Raw genomic sequence first — 20,751 nt, forward strand, 5'->3', positions numbered from 1 at the left:
AAACATCCTTACACTAAATATGCAAAACACAGTGGTAATGTGGATATGAAGAGGGTGGTAACCCATGTTGGAATTGAGCTTGGCAATGTTCGCTGACATAGAGGACAAAGTGATGGAAAAGATAAGGGTTTAAGATATTTAATGAGCAGAAAAAACAAACATTTATAATACATGAAAAATATATCAAGTACAATATTTCATGAAATATACAAAAGAAAACTACATAGATATTAAATATTGATTTTAAATATCAAAACTACAGCAGTTATCAAGTGTAGTAAAGACACAATTTCTAATATGTGCATAACTGATATTTTGTATTCTAAGAAACAGCACATGCTACAAGGTGAGCCTTTCTTTTATCTGAATATGACGCTTCAATCTTTCATTAGATGAGTAAGTATTAATTATATATTATTAATGTGGGATGTTCTGAGTTTGTATTTTACCACGGCCCACTGAAAATATGTGAAAGAGCGCTAAATTGCTGAATTTGCTTCACATAATGACCAGCTTCCGTAAAGATTTTGCTTCACTGCTGCCTCCTTTAGAGAAAACAAAAAGAACAGTGTAAGTACATAATACTTGTTTCCTCGTGATGTCTTTTACATTAATCCTGAGTGAATTTTGTTTCAAAACTGACCAGTAAAGTGATTTTGGTGACTTTGTAGGCAACCTGTTACGCAATTAATTTCATTACAGCTCCCATTATAACCAAACTGAAGATTTTTCATAGGCACTTTCATGACCACAGGAGATGGATAATCGATTTGTTCCAGAGGCTGAGCAGGGGACCTGATTGCTATCAGTTAATGCGTTAAAATCACTGTGTGTGGTTTAGAATTTATTATGAGGAATGAAGAAATAAAACAAACTATATTGGGATTTGTATCTGGCAACTGTTGTAGCCATCTTTATTTGTTTTCATTTTAAACAATATGTCTATTTTATAATCTAAAACTGGACAAAATGAATGCCATTTGGTTTGACATTTTGTTTTGTAATTCCAACACATTTAAAGAGATAGTTCACCAAAAAATGAACATTCTGTCATCATTGACTCACCCTCAAGTTGTTCCATACCTCTATTAATTTCTATCTTATGCTGAACACAGAAGATATTTTGAAGAAAATGGGTAACCAAACAGTTGATGGTCCCCACTGACTTCCATAGTATGAAAAAAACAACAACAACAACAACAAAAAAAAAACATACTATCCTCAATGGGGCCCACCAACTGTTTGGTTTCTGACATTCTTCAAATCATCTTCTTTTGTGTTCAGCAGAAGAAAGAAATTCATACAGGTTTGGAACAACTTGAGGGTAAATCAATGATGACAGAATGTTCATTTTTTTGGTGAACTATCCCTTTAAATGTAGTAAAATAAGAGGAAGACAATCATAGCTCTTTGCATTGTTTTACAACACGAAGTGGAGTTAAATGAATGTAAATGACAGATTACATGTTATCGAAAATGCAGTATAAAACTTTGCTCTTACTAATTGGAAATTCATGCAACACCCTTGATGGTTGAGGAGCCTGAATGGAAAAGGGAAGAACAGAAAACTAGATTTAGCCTCTTTCTGAACTTGCTATATTGCTCATGTGTCGAAAGAAAAAATATATATATATATATTTTTCTCCATATATATATTTCTGTGAGAGTTTCAGTACATTCTTCTGTACTGCCAATGTGCTGGAAAACTAAACCGGAATATGTGACTGTGAACAGCTGAGATCTCCACATACCCGTCTGCGGGACGTCTCCACTGTCATCCCTGCAGCACTCAAAGCAGCAATTCTTTTCTGAATGTCTGTAACCTTTAAGTAAGCAAAAAGCAACTTTTAACAGACAACTATGGCAAGATATGAGAAGTTTATGGAGTGCATTCTGGAGTACATTTTGATGTTTAGACTGAGTGGCATACCCCGCTTTGAGTGCTCTGGACACTGGCGGCTGCCATTGCAACTTTACCCTCTAGTTGCGACAGTTCACAGCTGGTTGTATTACTAAACTCAAAGGAACTCACCCGCTTCTGCTTTTTTAAGGATTTATGTATATTCGGCTTTGCTTTCTGAAGTATACAATTAGAAACATATCAAATTATTAACAACAGAAGAGTTAACTAAAACATTTGTAACACTTCATATTTAACAGGTTTTTAGTGCTGATAGTTTACATACTCTTACCCACTCAACCTCAAGGGGCCACTCATGTCTGACATTTCCAAGTCCAGCTGAAGCTCCTCTCATAGTTGAAGCATGGGAAAGGGCCCCTTTCTTTTGAGAGTCCTCTGAAGATTTCGTTGCATCCTCCTCATCAGACGACAGGCCTTTGTCACTTATTTTTTCAGTAAGTTCATCAAGCTTTTTTCTGAGCTCAAGCTCCTCTAAGTCAGCTGGAGACAAATCCTCCACTTTCTTCTCAACCTAAATATAGAGCAGAAGAATTACATGAGGATTTAAAGTCAGGAGGTTCCTATTGATAAAAGTGTTTCAGACATAGGCGTAATTTGCTGGTGGGGCGGGTGGGACATGTCCCCACCACTTTTTGCCAGGGTCGATATTGTCCCCACCACTTTTTGAAACATCTTGCGGTACGGATGTGTCTAATACAAAATAAACGTTGATTAGCAATTCGTTCGTTTGTGTTAAATATTAGGCAATCTGGTGCTGGGATGTGTTGTTTTTGAAATCATGTTGCTCATTGCCGCTATTAGTGGCAACAGTGTTCTCTTGATGCTCGTGCACACTGCGCAGTCTTCACACGGACGAGCGCTTCTACGCTGTTGGCAGAGACTCTCTATTCGTTCCGGTGAAATCACAAAACAAAATGCACATAAACGTGTCCCTGCTCTTGATATACAATCACTGATGATCATATTTGGTTTTAATGAGAAAAAAATAAAATTAATTATAAAAGGGCAGATTAGAACCCAGAACCTCTAACATGCCAAATGAAAATTCTACCGCTAGTCCATCCGAACAATTAAACATTTGTCGCGGATCTACGTATTTATTGACTAATGTAAATTTCTCGAGACTAACAATGTAGTAGATATAAGGATGAACCTATCATATTAAAAATGAGGTCTATGTCAATAATTTTCTGCATTTATTGTAATAATACAATTACAATACACCAAAACACACATTACTCCTGTCCCACCCACTTTTTAAAACAAAGTTACGCCAGTGGTTTCAGAGATGCCAAGTTATATTTCATGGACTTATTCAGAAACGTTGATGGAATGTTTCTCCTTTTGTGGGTGAAACAAATATAGGATGCTATGCTACTAAAGAATTCTTCAAATTTAGTAATCCACAAATGCACACTACCATTCAAAAGTTTGGGGTCAAATATATATAATAAAGAAATTAATAGTTCTATTCAGCAAGGATGCATTAAATTGATCAAACGTGAGAGTAAAGACTTATATTCTTACAAATAAGTACAGTTTCTACAAAAATATTAAGCAGCACAACTGTTTTCAATGTTGATAATAATAAGAAATGTTTCTTGAGCAGCAAATCAATTTCTGAAGGATCATGTGACACTGAAGACTGGAGTAATGATGCTGAAAATTCAGCTTTGCCATCACAGGAATAAATTAAAATTTAAAATGTTTTAAAATATAAAACATTTATTTGTAATATTACAATATTACTGTTTTACTATATATTTTTGATCAAACAAATGCAGTCTTGGCGAGCATAAGACACTTCATAAACCTAAAATCATAACCTGTTGTTTTGTGCAAATTACTTCAAACTTACCAGTTCTGTTGATCCCCCAATTACCGGAAAGGCAATTTTCTTCTCCAAGCGGCTCAGAAGAGTCTCGATTGATGACATACGCTTGTTGAGCTCAATAATCTAGTGTCATAGAGATACAAAATGTACTGTATGTGTTGCATGTCCCAAAAACACCTGCACTGATTTTAAATGAAGCTGTGAAGCCTCATTAGGTTATAGAAGTATAATGGACATTAGTCTCTATAGCTTTGCATTTAAACAAAGACATTATGGCAAATGTCAGTTTGACAGGTGATCATCATTACCACAGTTTTTGTCATGAATTTTGACTTTACCTGTGGGGGAACCTCATCTGGTGAGGGCTCCCTAAGTAGGGCAGGACTGTATATGACATTCATCTCAGATTCATCATCATCCTCTGAGTCTTCCAGGCTGTAAGAAAGCTCACGGTGGAGGTGATAGTTAGCGCTGCCAGCTGAAGAGAGACTCATCTTGGAGAGGGAACGAGATTTTGTCATCCTCTGTTCTAGGTGTGGTGTGCAGTCGTCTACAGAAAGTAAACAGAATACTTCATGAGTTATTCTATGATGTAAATACTGGAATGAAATATAGAGGCATTTATGAGTCTATCCAACAAGCCTGGCAAGAATTTTGTCCAGTCAGTTCAGTTAATGTAATTTTAGTATTGCGTTTATAGTGTCTATATATTATATTCCCAGCACAAAGTAGCCTAAACCTTACTGACAGTAAGAAAAAAACATTGGATGGCCTGAAGGGGAAACCCATTCACCTCTACAGAGTCTTGAAAATAATATAAATCCTCAGAAATCTGTAAGGGAAATTGAAGCGGACGGCACATCTTACCAAAATGAGAGGGTTTGTCCAGACTTCTCAGGCTGATTTGCAACATGTCCTTCATCTCATCACCTCTGCCATGAGTTCCATTCTCCAGGATCTGCTTAAAGGTTGTGCACCAGTTGTCTTCATTTACTGAGTCCTTACTCTGGGTTACTTTCTCTTGGCTACCTGAATACTTTAAAAAAATTAAAAACAAACAAACAAATAAATTTATTTAATGAATTATTAAAACAAGATTATGGTCATAGCACTGACCTGACCTGAAATCATGTGCTTAAAATGTTAGCATATTTTATCAAATCAAATAAAATGTACTATTTTACAAACTAAACTAAATATTGTCTATATACCAATTCAGTAAGTGTCTTTACTGAAATAAAAAGGAAACAATCCCTGATGCTGTCATTTCAACTTTGGCTTGACTAATTTTGTGATGATTTGCTTCAGTGAGGAAACAATCCAGATTTAAACAGTCTTATCACTGTTAACATTCAGAAAATGCTCAGTGGGTGCACTTTGTTTAGCATGCTGGTTGGACAAATCACAAATTTTTCACACCACTGCGAACCATTTATTTTTTATTTGCCAATCTTATGTACTTTTCCTAACAATTTAAAATTCAAAGCAGCTGGCACTGCCAATTAGGGTACTTTTTGTGACAACAGAGTGTGGTAATGTTTCTTTGCACGCTTCAGTATTTTAGTGTTTGCTGTATTATATGTTCAAAACATTTTCTTAATTCTGACATCAGATGTGCAAGAACAGAACATACGAACCAGAAGTAAGGGGGTACGGGAATAAGCGGAGTTCTCAACGCCAATATTAAATTCAAGGGGATCAACAGGAAGCAGCCGTCTGCCTTTTCTCATCTTTAGGGAGAAAGAAAATGGTTAAATAAAAGCAGCTGATCTACAGAATTGCATACTGACTTTCTCACAATAACAAATAAACGTTAAGTAAAATATATTAGCAATAGGTATTACTAAAGATTAGAACAGAAGGGTTATACAAAAGGTTTGACTGTCTAGTGGGCAGTGAATGTGCTCATGCAGGTTCTGGCCAGCATCATGCCCAAATTCTGCTCTCTCTTTATTTTCCTGTCTACTCTCAAAGGCCCATAAAACTAAACAAAGCAATTGAGATTTAGACAGATTTAAACAAAGATTGCGTATGTTCTTCAAACTGGCATTCTGTCTGCAGAATTACAGCTGTTCATGTGATCTTCAAAACCACCTCCAGGTGACAATGTAAGGAGTCAAAATCATATAATGAGAACAAGGGAAAATTCAGGCCATAACTGAACTAAATAAATCTTTTAAAACTAAAATAATATTTGAGCACCAGAGGGCGATCTCGCACTACTGTTTAACTAACAGAACTGCTAACATGTTATAATGCACTGGTCCTGCCTCTGGTTTTCCCTGTACTCTAATAACATCAGTTTCTCATGTTTAAGGGATGGTACACTACCAGGCTGAAGTGGCGTCTCTCAGCCCTCTCCCTCTCAGATTGCTCATCTTCCTGGTTAAACAGAGAGCCAGCTGTGTGGATGGAAGAGTTACAAACATGAATCCTTTGATCTCAGACAAGAAACCCTGAAGTGATTATCGAGTCTGACAAACACATTTTAACTAATATATTCAAAATTATGTTTTTCATTTTATGTAGGTTTTAGGCTTTCTCTTGGATTTGGCATTAAAAAATTATGACAATTATTTATTTATTTTTTACCAACTAAACGCTTTTCTCTTTTACAGCTTCAAACGTAGAAGATATCAGATAGATGAGTATGGCCCAAAATTAGGTAATAAGTATGTTTTCAGGTACTGTTATGCTGGCTAACATAGATGAGTTCTACTCCAATGGCATATTTGTTTTCCAGAAAAGATTTATAGTTTAAAATATCATATAGCTATTGTCATGGAGTTATAAAACTGCATTGTTTACAGATATTATTTAAAAACATAATACATTTAGTTGCAACATTTAATGAAAAATTATATTTTTCCCTCTGATATATAAAATTATCTTGCCAAAAAGCATTTTTTTGTGTTTGTGACATATTCCTGGATCAACATATTTTGTTGATCCTGGAACTACATTCCTGTCCGAAAATTTAGTCTTAACCCTATTCCTACCCCTAAACCTAATCCTACCCATATGTTATCCCTAAAATTAGAGGGGAAAGATATGTGAATAACACTGATGTAGAAGCACCTAACCCTGGTTGTGAGCCTAAACTTGACATAAATGGTAAACTTGTCCCTCAAATCTGATTGGTTGATTGGAATGTTGTTCCAGGATCAACAAAGATGTTGATCTTACATAATTTATCACATTCACCGTGGTGGCACAAGAGAAAATATTCACAGGGAATGTGCAAATCTGAATGACTTGCTTGACCAGGACAGCAGAAAATATATTTATTGTTTATTCCTGTAAAAGAGCCAAGAGCCAAAGCTTTTGTGTTCAGTTCTTTTCATGGCTATGTAAGATGTTTTTCATCCACAGACATTTTGTTATCTATGTTCCCTGCCTTATTAAATCAAAGATAATGTGAGAGGAGATGGCTGCTGTATTGTTTGGACAGATGAAAGACATTCGCTGATTACTTTAGATTCCTGCATGACATCACCGTTCATAATGTCTATATCACAAAGGAAGAGGATTTTTTTTTTTTTAACTCACTGTGAACTTCAGGCATGCTGTGCGTGTCATCATCTCGAGGCTCTATGTGATGGGGGTGGGGGGTTAGAGAGAAAGAGCGAGAGACAAGAGACAGAAAATTAGCTGTGATTGGTTACAGAAAGCAACTGCTGTTGAAAGCAGCAAAACAGGAATTAAACAGTGGCTTCAACTGAAGTTCAAAAAACAGCAAATATCAATGGCTGTTGAGATTTTGCTGGATCTGTGTGTTAACCACGTTGGTGTTTTTTGGGGCAGTGTGAACAACATTTAGTCTACTTTTTCCAACAACAAACTTTATAATGTTGGTGTTTGTTGGCCTTTATTCGCCAGTGAGACACACCCTTAAATATTATGTACATCATTATATAATTAAGATATAATTGTAACATTTTTGTTTGGAACATTGTTAATCTCATTTTACCCAAACAATGTTCTCTTGCTGACCTCTGTATTCAGGACAGATAGAGCTTGAAAATTGGATAAAAGAGAGACACTCGAGTCCAGGCACTGGAGAGAAAAAAACATGTGACTGTTTAAAAAAGTAAATCACATGGATGATTCGGCACAGCCAATTCTCTCTCTCTCTCTCCCTCTGGATCCCTTACTAAATCCTTCAAAGTTATAAGGGCCTCTCTCCTCTAAGCTCTGCCTTCAGTGTTCCCGCTGTAAGTCATCTGTCAGACATTACTTAAAAAATTGTTTTCCATTAACAGATGGCATAGTAAGAATCAAATCTCATTTTGTAATAACTAAGTGACTTTCTAAATTGATAGTTTTCCTATTAGAATTCAGTAGAAATAAGAAGAATGAAGCATGCTAACTTGAGTGGTTGGAACAGGGTAGAGGCTCTATCCTTTTATATTTAATTTTCCTTTTTTTGGGGGGAGTGATTACCTCTATAGTATCAGTATATTGAAAAAACACCATTTTTTAGTTTACTTGGTTTAACCACAGTCAGTGACTGTCTTTGTGTCATGGACCACAACAAATTTTGGGTTATACAGACCGTTTATGGAAACCTCTATATCTCAGCTAAGGATGGCCCTATAGCTCCGTGAAACAAAAATTGTTTCCTAGTGAACATTTCAAGGTACGAGTATATAAAAGTATATAAAAGTAAAAATTGCAAGTACTGTATATAAAAATTTGCAAATTCTTGTTCCTTAGACTACAGATTTAGGTCCAAATGTGATGAGCAAGATTGCTCACTGCTCAGCGTTCCACTTTATGGTCAGTTTATAATGGAAGGAATTTGAGTATCATGGAATGACCTTGCTCAATTAAACAGGCTACCTCTGAGGTCAGTTTGAGAGGAGGCACGGTCACTGTTCAGCCTCTTGAAAAGTGAATTCATGACCTTTGCACTGCCAAAACGCTTGAAGCGAGAGCGTACATTCTCATGGAACCATTCCAGAGTTCCAATCTTAAGGATTCTATAGGAACAAAGATAAAAACAAGAAAAAACAAAATTTATTCAGTCAGTCCAACCCAATCTCATGAGAAAGCATAACTATTTTACGAGGTGGTGATTTTATATGAATTCGTATGATGTGACGTATGAAAATGTAAGATTTTTAGAAAACATAAGCATGAAGGTCCAATTCTAAACCTAACTGTTGGTGGAGTATACGAAGGTTGTACAAAAAAATAAAATCGTATTCACCAAAATTCAACCAATTCACCAAAATAGTTATGGACTGCCATGAGAGTGTGTTGGTCAGTCAACAAAAAATGGTCATTTCATAGGCTGGATCTACCACCAGTATTGTTTAAATTCAAGTGACTTATTTTCTACTTCGTTCTTCTGTTTCTTCTCCATACAACATAATTTACTTAAGCAAGACATGAGAGATCACGCTATATTGCCAACTAATAATGTTAATGCAAGACTAAAGGGCGTTGTTAACTCACCAACAATGGCCAACAATATTCAAAATTCTGCATTGCTTCAATAGAGTACACTAGAGTAGTAACAGAGCAAAAGTGAAGTGTGTGTGTATATATATATATATATATATATATATATATATATATATATATATATATATATATATATATATATATATATCAGAGGTCGCGTTAACCGAAAATTATCCGTCATTGACGGAATTTTTTTAACAATGACGGAAAAATCTGAAGGCCGTCCGTCACGTTGACAGATTACACTGAGGGTGATCTATTGTAAATTGTAACTGTAATTCACACCCCTGTCCAGTTGGTGGCGAGTGCGCTCCAATGTAGCAGCAGAGCACTGGATCCAGAACAAAAATTAAACTGGCACGAATCTTTTGCTATGCGCTTAATACCGCACAGGCGAGTACCCAGAAGCTACAACGATAGCCTATATGACGCCACATTAAAGAGCGCCAAAACGGTATTTATTGCTTGAATTTCTTAATGAAATGGACAGAATTTTAAATCTGAGACTTTGTTCCATATCAAAAGCAACACAAAGCTTTCAGTCTATTGCGATTTATTGGGTGGGAGGCGCACTATGCACTGTTTATTCGTCAACTGAAAAAGGCATATAGCCTGGGATTTACGAATCGATATTGGTCTTATGAATGTGACCAAAACAGCAAGGAGACATTTTAATTGTTTATTAATAAAGTAATGTTTTCTGAATCAGTGTCGGCGACAAAGATGAAGTTGACATTGACTCTCCTCATCTCCTCATGGACGCGCTTAGAGAGAGAATGCACAATTCATTCGGTTTATTCTACAAACAGAGTAGCCTATTTATTTTCGTTTTGAATTATTTAGTTTTCGTTAAAGTAGATATTTCATGCTTTCTGTAGAGATATTTCTCATGTCTCTGAGGCAAGCAGCCGCTGAGTTTCGGTTTAAGACGCGTTCCAGTTCACGCGCCAGTCATCGCGTCCGCGCCTCCATGTCATGATTATATTTTCTGCTATATTTGCTTCTTATTTATTACATCCAGGCAATTGGTTGATGAAACATTGATTAAAATTAAGATACAATTTTTACAAAACAAAATTCACTTTAAAGAAAGGCTTTCTACAAAATAAAACTTTATGAAGTTCATAAGAAATCATGTCTGACACACTCCATGTCTCCCGACATGCGCATCTTATGATGCATCTTACTCATGCTCTTCACTTTTCATAATCAAATAGATGAATTTAAAACATAACATAGGACTATTTAAACATAAATATGAAACCACGTTTTCTTTAATAGCTACCAACACGTACAGAGAAATTTCACGTGTGAATTACCCGTCATTTTAATTTCATATTTTAATTATGATAAAACATTTAATTGCTTTTATTTTTGTTCAAATGTGTTATTATAATTAAAAGATGAAAATTAAAATGACGGGTAATAATAGATTATGACGGATTTTTTACGACCCTGTCCGTCAAAATGACGGACAAAGTTACAGTCTAACGCAACCTCTGATATATATATATATATATATATATATATATATATATATATATATATATATATATATTAAATAAAGTTTATTTACAGGAAGTGAACGTTGTGGTTTAGTTAAGTGTAAGCAGAACTGGTGAAGATGAGTCATCAATCCAAGCCAAGTCATTCAAACAATATGTAAAACAGTCTAAAACTTAGTCCTTATTCACGAATCAAGCAGAATAATTCAAAACCCCATTCTTACATAATTTATCAATTGAATGTTACAATTTACATAATAATAGTTATGTATTCGTAATGATTGTGTTTTATGTCCAATTGCCCTGTGTGTTGTTCCTTTGATATGTGTCAGGTGCTGACCTGGACATGTGGCATGGATCACACACCCAACCGCGGTCCTTCTTGTTAAAACGGCTGCAGGACTTGCAGACAAATAGCTTGCAATCCAGACACTGGCGCTTGTTGTTGACAAGGAATTTGAAGGGTTGCAGACAGCGGATGCAGAGTGAATCACTGAGTTTAGGCTGATATTCCAGCAGCTCTCTCTTCGTATCCTCTTTCATTATTTTGGTCTTGAGTTCCCTGCAAGAATAGTAAAAAATTGAGATTTACTTGCTCAGATGCTGATTTTTTTCATTGTGGTATGTAAAACAAAGTTGTGGCCTCTTATCCAAATGGTAAATTGTAGTCAACGAAGTTAAACAACATATTTTAAAAAATGAAACATCATTTGACAAAACTGCTAGAATATGGAACACTGACTGGTTAGACACATTAGCACCCCCCACCCCTAGTTTTTTAAATTAAGTCACCGGTAAATTGTATGGCTCCTACAGTAAATGTTGTATTGTCTTATATGTTTTATTTTACCAGTTGTGGAATCCAACCATTCAACCATCTGAGGTAACGTAGTTAGCCTACTTTATTGAGTATTTCCATTTTATGCAACTGTACACATTTATTAATAGTAAATTAATAATTAATAAATTTAAGATCATCATGTTTGCAGCGAACAATATATTTCAGACCTAGTGGAGTACCTAGGTCTGAATTGAAATAGGCTGTAAGTTTTAATGGATCACGCTACAAACATAATGATCTTAAAATACATGATGCATTGCTGTATCCATTATTGCATAATTCCTTTTGGCCACTTTTGCTTTAACATACATTAGACAACAACACTGCAAAATCAAGCTGTTATATTCATATATTTATTGTCCAACATTCCCAATTTTTCTGATGCATGTCCTTAAAGGGATAGTTCACCCAAAAATGAAAATTTGATGTTTATCTGCTTACCCCCAGGGCATCCAAGATGTAGGTGACTTTGTTTCTTCAGTAGAACACAAATGATGATTTTTAACTCGAACCGTTGCCGTCTGTCAGCCGTATAATGCGAGTGAATGGTAACACAATTTATAAGAGTCAAAAAATATACATAGACAAATCCAAAGTAAACCCTGCGGCTCGTGATGACACATTGATGTCCTAAGACACGAAACGATCTGTTTGTGTGAGAAACCGAACAGTATTTATATAATTTTTTACCTCTAAAACACCACTATTTCCAACTGCGTTCAGCACTCGCTTAGTGAGGTCTGATCGCGCTCTGACAGCGGCAGTGATGTGTCACGCTTATACCAGAGATTGTATATAATGGGGAGATAAGAGGGTCTGTATCTCCTACCATTGGAGAAAGCGTAACGGCTAACTTAATCACGTGTGGCACCTCTCTGAGCCTATCGTGTAATGGCAGTGACGTCAGTCGCAACGTTCCTTAGTCTGCCTTCTCTTAAAAAAATACATTTTTATCAAGCTAAAATCTACATATAGTTCCCAACGAAGGTATTGTTTAGTGTAAAACATTCTGAAGATTGGCACACAGGCAGTCTATTAATTAAATGATTAGCTATTTCCCCACAAAAGCTGTTTAATCAGCATAGTGAAGCCTCTCGTCCATTGACTTCCATTCAAAAAACAGCCTCCGGTCTCATTCCCTGCATACCGCGGGGGGCGGAGCGTTAGCATTAGCCGTTACGCTTTTTGGGCTAAAGGTTGCAGGCTTGCCTTCCAGTGGCTTTGCTTATACTTCAATGAGTGCTAGACATCATTAAGCAAGTGCTGAACGCAGTTGGATATAGTGGTGTTTTAGAGGTAAAAAATGATATAAATACTGTTTGGTTTCTCACACAAACCGATCTTTTTGTGTCTTAGGACATCAATGTGTTGTCATGAGCCACAGGGTTTAATTTGGATTTGTCTATGCATATTTTTTGACTCTTATAAATTGTGTTACCATTCACTCGCATTATACGGCTGACAGACGGCAATGGTTCGAGTTAAAAATCATCATTTGTGTTCTACTGAAGAAACAAAGTCACCTACATCTTGGATGACCTGGGGGTAAGCAGAAAAACATCAAATTTTCATTTATGGGTGAACTATCCCTTTAATTTAATTTAATTTAATATGTTGGTATTAATTCAGTGTTTATAATGCAAATACTTTAACTTCAAAGAATTTTAACCCAAACTGACTGGGTTTCTAGAGAGCAAAGGTTTTGTGAAACTGTTTTGGAAAGGGGATTTAATGGGATCAATCGATAGATTTTTCATTTGATCAATCAATGTGTTCATACAAAGAGTCAACAGAGGAAAAAACAAACATCGTAAGTATCTAAAATCCTTGTAATAATCTTAGAATATGACTTTTACATTAATTGAAAGTCATAACAGAACTTTTTTTGTTAAATGATCCGTACAGTTGTCTAAAATATTCAATCAGTGCCACAGATATTTGGCAATACTGCTATACATTCAGCACCACAGCCATGGAAAATTTAGCTGGGAATCAAATAAAGAATTTTAAAGTTAAGATTGTAATTGGAAAAGTGGAGTTTCAGCTGATCAAAGCCCAATTGTTAAAAAGTGTTAGGCTATGATACAGATCTGGAAATCAGTAGGGCCTATATTTTGCTCTCCAGGATCAGGTAAACCATTTTACTTTTGTGCCGGTTTTTCAAAGCAACATTGGATTGGATCGCCCAGATCCCCTTCCATTTCTTATTAACAGTCAGACCCTCATCTGACCCATTACACTTAAATGAAAACAAACAAATACATGCAATGAGGGATGCAATTGTTAGAAACTGTTTTAACTGGTTCATCTCTGATGATTGCGTCTTTGTAAACTAATATACAGTAATAATAAATTAGTTTTTTTTTTGTTTTTTTTTGATACACTGGAAGGCTTAAGGTCACCTAATGTCTACACACTATCTACTTTATCACTGTACAACAAATTAAGTACAAAATATAAAAGTGTATAGACTATACACTAAATCAGGGGTACTCAACCCTGTTCCTGGAGATCTACCTACCTGCAAAGTTTAGCTCTAACCCTGATATAACACACCTGAATCAGCTAATTAAGATCTTCAGGAGCTGAACTCTGCAGGAATGTACACCGTGTGCAGAATTATTAGGCAAGTTGATTTTCTGATCATATTTTTTTCCCAGGCACATTTTTACCAAATTCAAACCACATCAACCGTAATAACTACTATTAATTTTGTATTTAATAATTTATAAGTGATATATAGTTGTTCATGAAGGCTGGAAATGAAAAACACCTTATATTCAGGTGTACAGAATTATTAAGCAGGTTTTCTTTTACAGGCAAAATGAGCCAAAAAAGAGATTTAACTCAAACTGAAAAGTCAAAAAATATGAAATGCTCATGAGAAGAATGCAATATAATGCAATACTAGAAATTGCAAAGTTAAGGCATGACCATTGGACAGTGAAATGTTCATTGGATCAGCAGGGTCAGACAAAAACAGCTGGAGAAGAAAAGACACATGTTAACTGCTAAAGAATTAAGGTGAAGAACTAAGGAAGTGCAAGGTGTCAGGATCTCAGAGACTTAGGTTAGGTAAAGAATCCTAAAAAATGACCCACACTTAATAAGAATCACAAGCTGAAGTGTTGTAAAATACACAAAGACTTTATTTTTATTTTTATTTTATTTTTTATCGGTTTTATAGACAGACAGATTGAGAGAGACTCTTGAAGGACCAGCATCACATCCTCTTGGACCACTGTTTGAAGAATTCATCTTCTGGAATCTGGCAGTAAGTTTTGGATCATTTTTACTCCATCTCCTATCCTGAAATGTCCGTCTTGCAGATATGGAATGATCTTCCAAAACTTACTGCCAGATTCTGGAGTGGGGGTCATATTTCAGGACTCTTTACCTAACCTAAGTCTCTGAGATCCTGACACCTTGCACTTCTGGAGACTCCAGCTAGGTTGCAGTTCTGGAAAATGGTGGCGCTGGAGACTAAAGGGTTCCTGATGGTTTCACACGCTTAATTCTTCACCTTAATTCTTTAGCAGTTAACATGTGTCTTTTCTTCTCCAGCTGTTTTTGTCTGACCCTGCTGATCCAATGAGCATTTCACTGTCCAATGGTCATGCCTTAACTTTGCAATTTCTAGTATAGCATTAGTATTGCATTCTTATCATGAGCATTTCATATTTTTTGACTCTTTTTTTTTTTTGGCTCGTTTTGCCTGTAAAAGAAAACCTGCTTAATTCTTCACACCTGAATATAAGGCGTTTTTCAGCCTTTGTGAGCAATTATATATAACTTATAAATTATTAAATACAAATCCACTCTGAATCTGCCTTCAGGATAATCCTTTTTTTTTTTCTTCTTCCAAAGGTATCCCATCTTACTAAAATGTTAAGAACAACACATTGAAAGTCTGATTCAGAAACCAAGACTCGATTATTAATCCGATCTCAATCAATCCTATCAAATTTCTTTTAAACAACTAAGCCCAGATTGCTTTAGATCATCAGCACAAGTCAGCATAATAGAGAGAGGAAATGACTATCCCATAGTCTAGTCTTCTTTTGAAAACCTCCATTCTTAATGTGCCAGTTTCTCAAGCTTTATGGCCAAAGTGATGGCCTTCTAGCACAATGACCTCTCTGTATCCCAGCTGTGTAGCATTAAAAGCGGGATATTTAAGTCATTTCTGCTAAATCTGCTCTTCTCAAGAAGAAACCAGCTAAGAGCTTTCCTCCACATGTTGAATGGTTATGTGCCTGTGGCTCTTTCAACTTTTATTTGGCAAAAGTTGAAAGCACTTCAGCATAAGTCCAAGTGTATGTCAAATATCTTACATCACAGCATAATCAGTTCATATAAGACACATGAAACTTGAGATACATAGAGAATAACTCTTTTTAAAAATGTGTCTTTTTTGTATATTTTTACAATAATATTTTTCCCCTTGCATATTTGTGACCCTGGACCACAAAGCCAGTCATAAGTTGCATGGGTATATTTGTAGCAATAGCCAACAATAATACTTGTATGGGTCAAAACTATCGATTTTTCTTTTATGCCAAAAATCATTAGGATAATAAGTAGGCCTAAAGATCATGTTCCATGAAGATATATATCAAAAAAATATTTTTGTTAGTAGCTTTGCATTGCTGAGGACTTAATTTGGACAACTTTAAAAGCGATTTTCTCAATATTTAGATTTTTTTGCACCCTCAGATTCCAGATTGTCACATAGTTGTATCTTAGCTAAATATTATCCTGTCCTAACAAACCATACATCAATGGAAAGCTTTTTTATTCGGCTTTAATATGATGTATAAAGCTCAATTTCAAAAAATTGACCCTTATGACTGGTTTTGTGGTCCAGGGTCGCATTTCACCCAGTGACAATGTGCTTGGTTTCGAATATGTGAATTAGATCTAATTAAGCCATAGTGCTTGAACATAAAACAAGAACAGTAGCAGACTATAGTATTCATATTTACTATGAAAGTTTGAATTGCCTTAATTCACTTGGCTTATTCAGATCATCTGCTTAGATTAGCACAATGTTCAATGAAATTGAAGATTGCAATGCATGAGTAACAATTGCACTACCACATCATACTCCAAAGGTTTTGATCATCACCACATTACAAATTCTCCACAGGCCTTCCAACTGTGAGAGAACTGAGAGAAAAATGTCAGTCATGTGATGTTATTCAAAACGCTGAGACAAATCCTATTACCTCTTTTAAAATGACTGGAATTTAGACATACATGGGCTCAGCCTGCTGATAAAGTTTCTGAGGAGGAGTCTAAAGCTTAACAATTGTGCTGATTTTTAACAAACAACATGAAGTAAAATCGTCACAACAGATTAAAGACAGGCTGATAGCATATGAATGAATATCAGGCCTGTCACAGGAATTGCTCTTTACTTGCTCTTTTCTTCAGCATTGCCTACAAATTTAACACTTGACAGATATGCAGATGGCGTGAACAAGTATACCACGTGTCTGTAAGTGTGACTGTGCCACATCCGTGACTTTATTATAAAAAACTGAATAGTTATGGTCCAGAAAATATTGGCTCACAAGATATGATGTACATGATATAACCCCAACTTCTTGGATAGCTGAGTCATTAAGCCACTCCTTAAAAGAGATTAAAAAAGGCCAATTTAACTGAACTTTAGAGAATGAAGAGTATTGCACCAATAGACATGTTTTTGGTGGTTTGAAGGTTCTTTCAGAAATTATCAGTGGTAGTGACCTATACTTAAAGAAATTCTCTTCATAATAAGTTCTCCACTGGAAATAATTTCAGATTTATTTTTAATGGGTTCACATAAGGCTAAGTGCTGTGGAACTGTTCCTGAGATCCATATTTTCAAGCATAATAAATTAATGACAGACAGATTCCAGTTAAATGATAAATCCCAGATGAACAGACTACAGAAGACCTTTAGTAAGCAAATACCAGCAAACCACTTAAGGTTTACCAGATTCACAATATGAGTAAGCAGTCGTTCAGATAGGGCCAATGATAGGATAGTCAGACAAAACCATCAGTTAATGCCATGATTATGGGTGTCTCACCCTAGCCTGTCTTCTTCTTTCTGTCGCAGGTGGAAGTCTCTCTGGATCACCTGCCAAACGTGCTTGGCTTCATCATCTGTCAGCCTGGAGAGATCCAAACTCTTCCCATTGCTGCTGCTGGGCATCATCTTGAATCTCATCTGGTAGAATGAGGAAGCCAGTGAACCAAATCACAATGAGACTTTGTTACCAAACGTGTTGAGTAGTTTTCAGAGACAGAACAAACGATTCGGCCTCATTAATTGCATGCAAGCACCCAGCTAAACAAGTAATTTTCTCACAGGTTTAACATTTTATTTCAGCTCATTTCCTTGAGAATGAATGGCCACATCAAAGGTTTAATATGCAACAACATTTGTGAGTGAGCATTTCGTAAATGAAATGGTTATGTTGCATTTTCCATTCTGTCATTAGACTGGCATCCATTCATACTTGGGTTGAATCTACTTATAAAAACTTTTTTATTTTTTTAATTGAACATTTTATGATCTTATTTTGCTTGGGGTCCACTTATGTTAGTCTAAAAAAGTTTTTTTGTTTTTGTTTTTTTTTGTTTGTTTATGTTTTATTTTTTATAACCATTTTCCACCCTATCTCTGACCCTCAGAATAATCCCCCCCACCTCCCCCCTTGCTTATCCTATTATGCAGACTGCGGGTCAGCCATTGTATATTTGCAGATAAAGGGATGTTTTTTAGTTCTCCTAAAGGAAAACAACATCAATTTGTTTAATGGTATAAACAAATCAGCCAATTAGAATCAGTCATTTAATTTGTCCTTCCTTTAAATGCTTGAATAGCCATGTAGCCGTGTGACTAGCTGTTCACAAGCAGCTGGAAATGATTTTTAAGCTCTGAAAATCATTTTTAAATCCAGTGACTTCATTCTCTTAAACATGTTTCCATTTTCCCTTATATAATGATGAGTTGAAAAGACGCAGTTATACAATGTTTATTCAAAGATGCATTAATTCCTTCTCAACTGCAAAAGGGCAACTAATCAGCGGTGCTCTAACAAGTTATAATGCTTTCAAGTTCTCTGCCTTTCCTGTATATTTCATGGCATTAAGTCTTTCCACCAGATTTGCCATTCTGCTAAAGGAAAAGGTAGGGATTGTTGATATTTTACGTACAAAGCGCAGTTTCAAACAAACAAATTGTGGAAAAAATAAGTCCAGTCCAGTCCACTGCATTAAATAATTTTTAGGGAAATGATTAAAATTATTTAAAAAAAATTAGAGATGTAGAATAATTTTGTAACATTGCACAAACTAAAATTATAGTATTTGTGTATTTATTGGAATAGATTCACACTGTACTGTATCTGCCATTCCACTGAACATCTGCGCTTAAGCTCTTATATCCTACCGCTGGCCCTTAAGGTCTTTATACAGCGGAAAACTGGTTTATTGTTAAGCAATAAGAAATAATACACCAGCCCTCTAGGCATGTTATTTCATTCAGGAGGAGACTACCTGATACACAGCTATGGCAAGCTTGGCTTCAAGGATTTAGATGAATTTTGCAAAATCATTAACACTATACAAAATACAAAACAACTAATCATTTTACACTTATTAAGTATACACAGGACCTTTAAACAGATTTTGTTATTATATAGCCTAATAACAGCTATGTAGTAAAAAAAAAAAAAAAAAAAAAAAGGTTTACCTGAACTTGATTCACCAGCCTGTAGTAGTCCAGTGGGATTTCAGCTGTCCAATTTCAGGCAGAAAATCAAACTGCTGTGTTTATCACATGTCCAATTAACTGTGGGGTTGGGAAGGGCCAGTGAAATATTTAAACCCCACCTCAGAGTTCTCTTTGAAACAACATCTGATTTAATCTGTTAAATTAGCTTCAGCAAAAGCTGGACATTGTTACAGCTTAAATCAGTGTAAATGTCACAGTTTTAAAACTCGTGTTCCAAGTTTGTTTTTAGTACCATATACTTAACGTATATGTTTTTGCATTACATACTCTTTCTCCACTAACAACTTTTTCCCCCCAGTATATTTGCTGGCAATGCAAGTTGTGTTTACTACTGTGGAGGAAATGCATTTATTCATGTTGTGTTTTTCTGACTTGAAGGTAGTGAAGTTGGTTTCATTTATTTAGTTATGTTTAAAACAATACTTATTAAAACAAGTTATGATTAAAATTATTTATTTTAAGTATTTATTACAATTATTAGGGATACAGTTCCCTAAGTGTGTGTGATTTAAACAAAAAACAAAAAAACATATAGCATAACAGTGTTGTTATTGCTGTTTGGGTGTTTTATTTAACAATATTTTTGTGTAATTATGGCATGCAGAAGATATGTGCATGATGTGACAGCATGGACAAATGAACTAAAATGCTCTCTTTATATTCTGCTCAACTTCCATATAATTATTCAGCTTAGAGACCCCTCAGTAGTGGTTAAAATTCTGTGGTTCATCCATTTTAATTGATTGTCTACAGTTTTTATACTGTTTCCATTCAAAGCAAGTTTAAGTTATTGCTTTTGCATGGACTTGGAAGGAAAAGTGCCTATCGCATGACTTCATTTCAACCGGAAAAAAAATATTAATTCTAGGCTGGTGACTCTGATTAAGTTTGCCCAAGTTAGATTCTTCTGCAATGCATGTAAATGTTTCAACCATTTGCATTTTCTTTATACAGGGGCATCTATTCATGACTGTGGGAAAATGACAAATCCCAAGCTACAACTACGTTCAGAAAGGTCTACCTATGAGTTTCTAAAATACTAAACATCCTGAAGCTTGGTTTGTTACCTGTTGTGAGAATAAATCTTGAATATAGTAGGCAATAAAAAAAGACTCAGGGTTTTATTTCGACTGATTTGAATTGAGGATCTCTAAGATGTATGCAGTCTGTAGACTGACATATGGTAAAAGCAGTGTTGAATCATACTATTTATTTGTATCAGATAAATGCATACAAACACATATAGAAAAAACCAAGGTACATATTGTGCTAAGGAGCATAAGAAATTGAAATGAACTGTCAGCAGAATGTGCCTCTATTTGGAAGAGGTTGTTAGCAAGAACAGCCCCCTCTGCTGTCAAGAAAAGAAATAACATCTCTAAATGTGTT

The 20,751-nt window shown here is 35.4% G+C and overlaps 1 protein-coding gene and 1 long non-coding RNA gene across 6 annotated transcripts; one reads left to right on the top strand and one right to left on the bottom strand.

Annotated features, from left to right (window-relative positions):
* Positions 1-122: 122 nt before the first annotated feature.
* Positions 123-20,662, bottom strand: mlphb (melanophilin b). 5 transcript variants are annotated; one of them, XM_048194034.1, is made up of 15 exons: positions 19,321-20,661; positions 17,651-17,790; positions 11,070-11,291; positions 8,598-8,737; positions 7,305-7,346; positions 6,087-6,157; positions 5,393-5,485; positions 4,623-4,791; positions 4,094-4,305; positions 3,780-3,878; positions 2,187-2,432; positions 1,931-2,077; positions 1,752-1,823; positions 1,502-1,541; positions 123-545 (listed from the first exon to the last, which is right to left on the bottom strand). In XM_048194034.1, the coding sequence occupies exons 2-15, from the start codon at positions 17,788-17,790 to the stop codon at positions 499-501; spliced, it is 1,740 nt and encodes a 579-aa protein (XP_048049991.1). In that variant the 5' UTR covers positions 19,321-20,661; the 3' UTR covers positions 123-498. The 5 variants fall into 5 exon arrangements, with proteins under 5 accessions (XP_048049991.1, XP_048049993.1, XP_048049994.1 ...); XM_048194036.1 differs by having other exon boundaries at positions 2,033-2,077; positions 17,651-20,662; XM_048194037.1 differs by having other exon boundaries at positions 2,033-2,077; positions 2,193-2,432; positions 17,651-20,661.
* On the top strand, positions 9,459-11,614 carry LOC125270435. Its single transcript, XR_007185345.1, has 3 exons — positions 9,459-9,678; positions 11,062-11,258; positions 11,583-11,614. It is a non-coding gene; the product is annotated as an uncharacterized LOC125270435 (long non-coding RNA).
* Positions 20,663-20,751: the final 89 nt, after the last annotated feature.

Source organism: Megalobrama amblycephala, linkage group LG6, assembly GCF_018812025.1.
Source record: "Megalobrama amblycephala isolate DHTTF-2021 linkage group LG6, ASM1881202v1, whole genome shotgun sequence".
Taxonomy (NCBI): Eukaryota; Metazoa; Chordata; class Actinopteri; order Cypriniformes; family Xenocyprididae; genus Megalobrama; species Megalobrama amblycephala.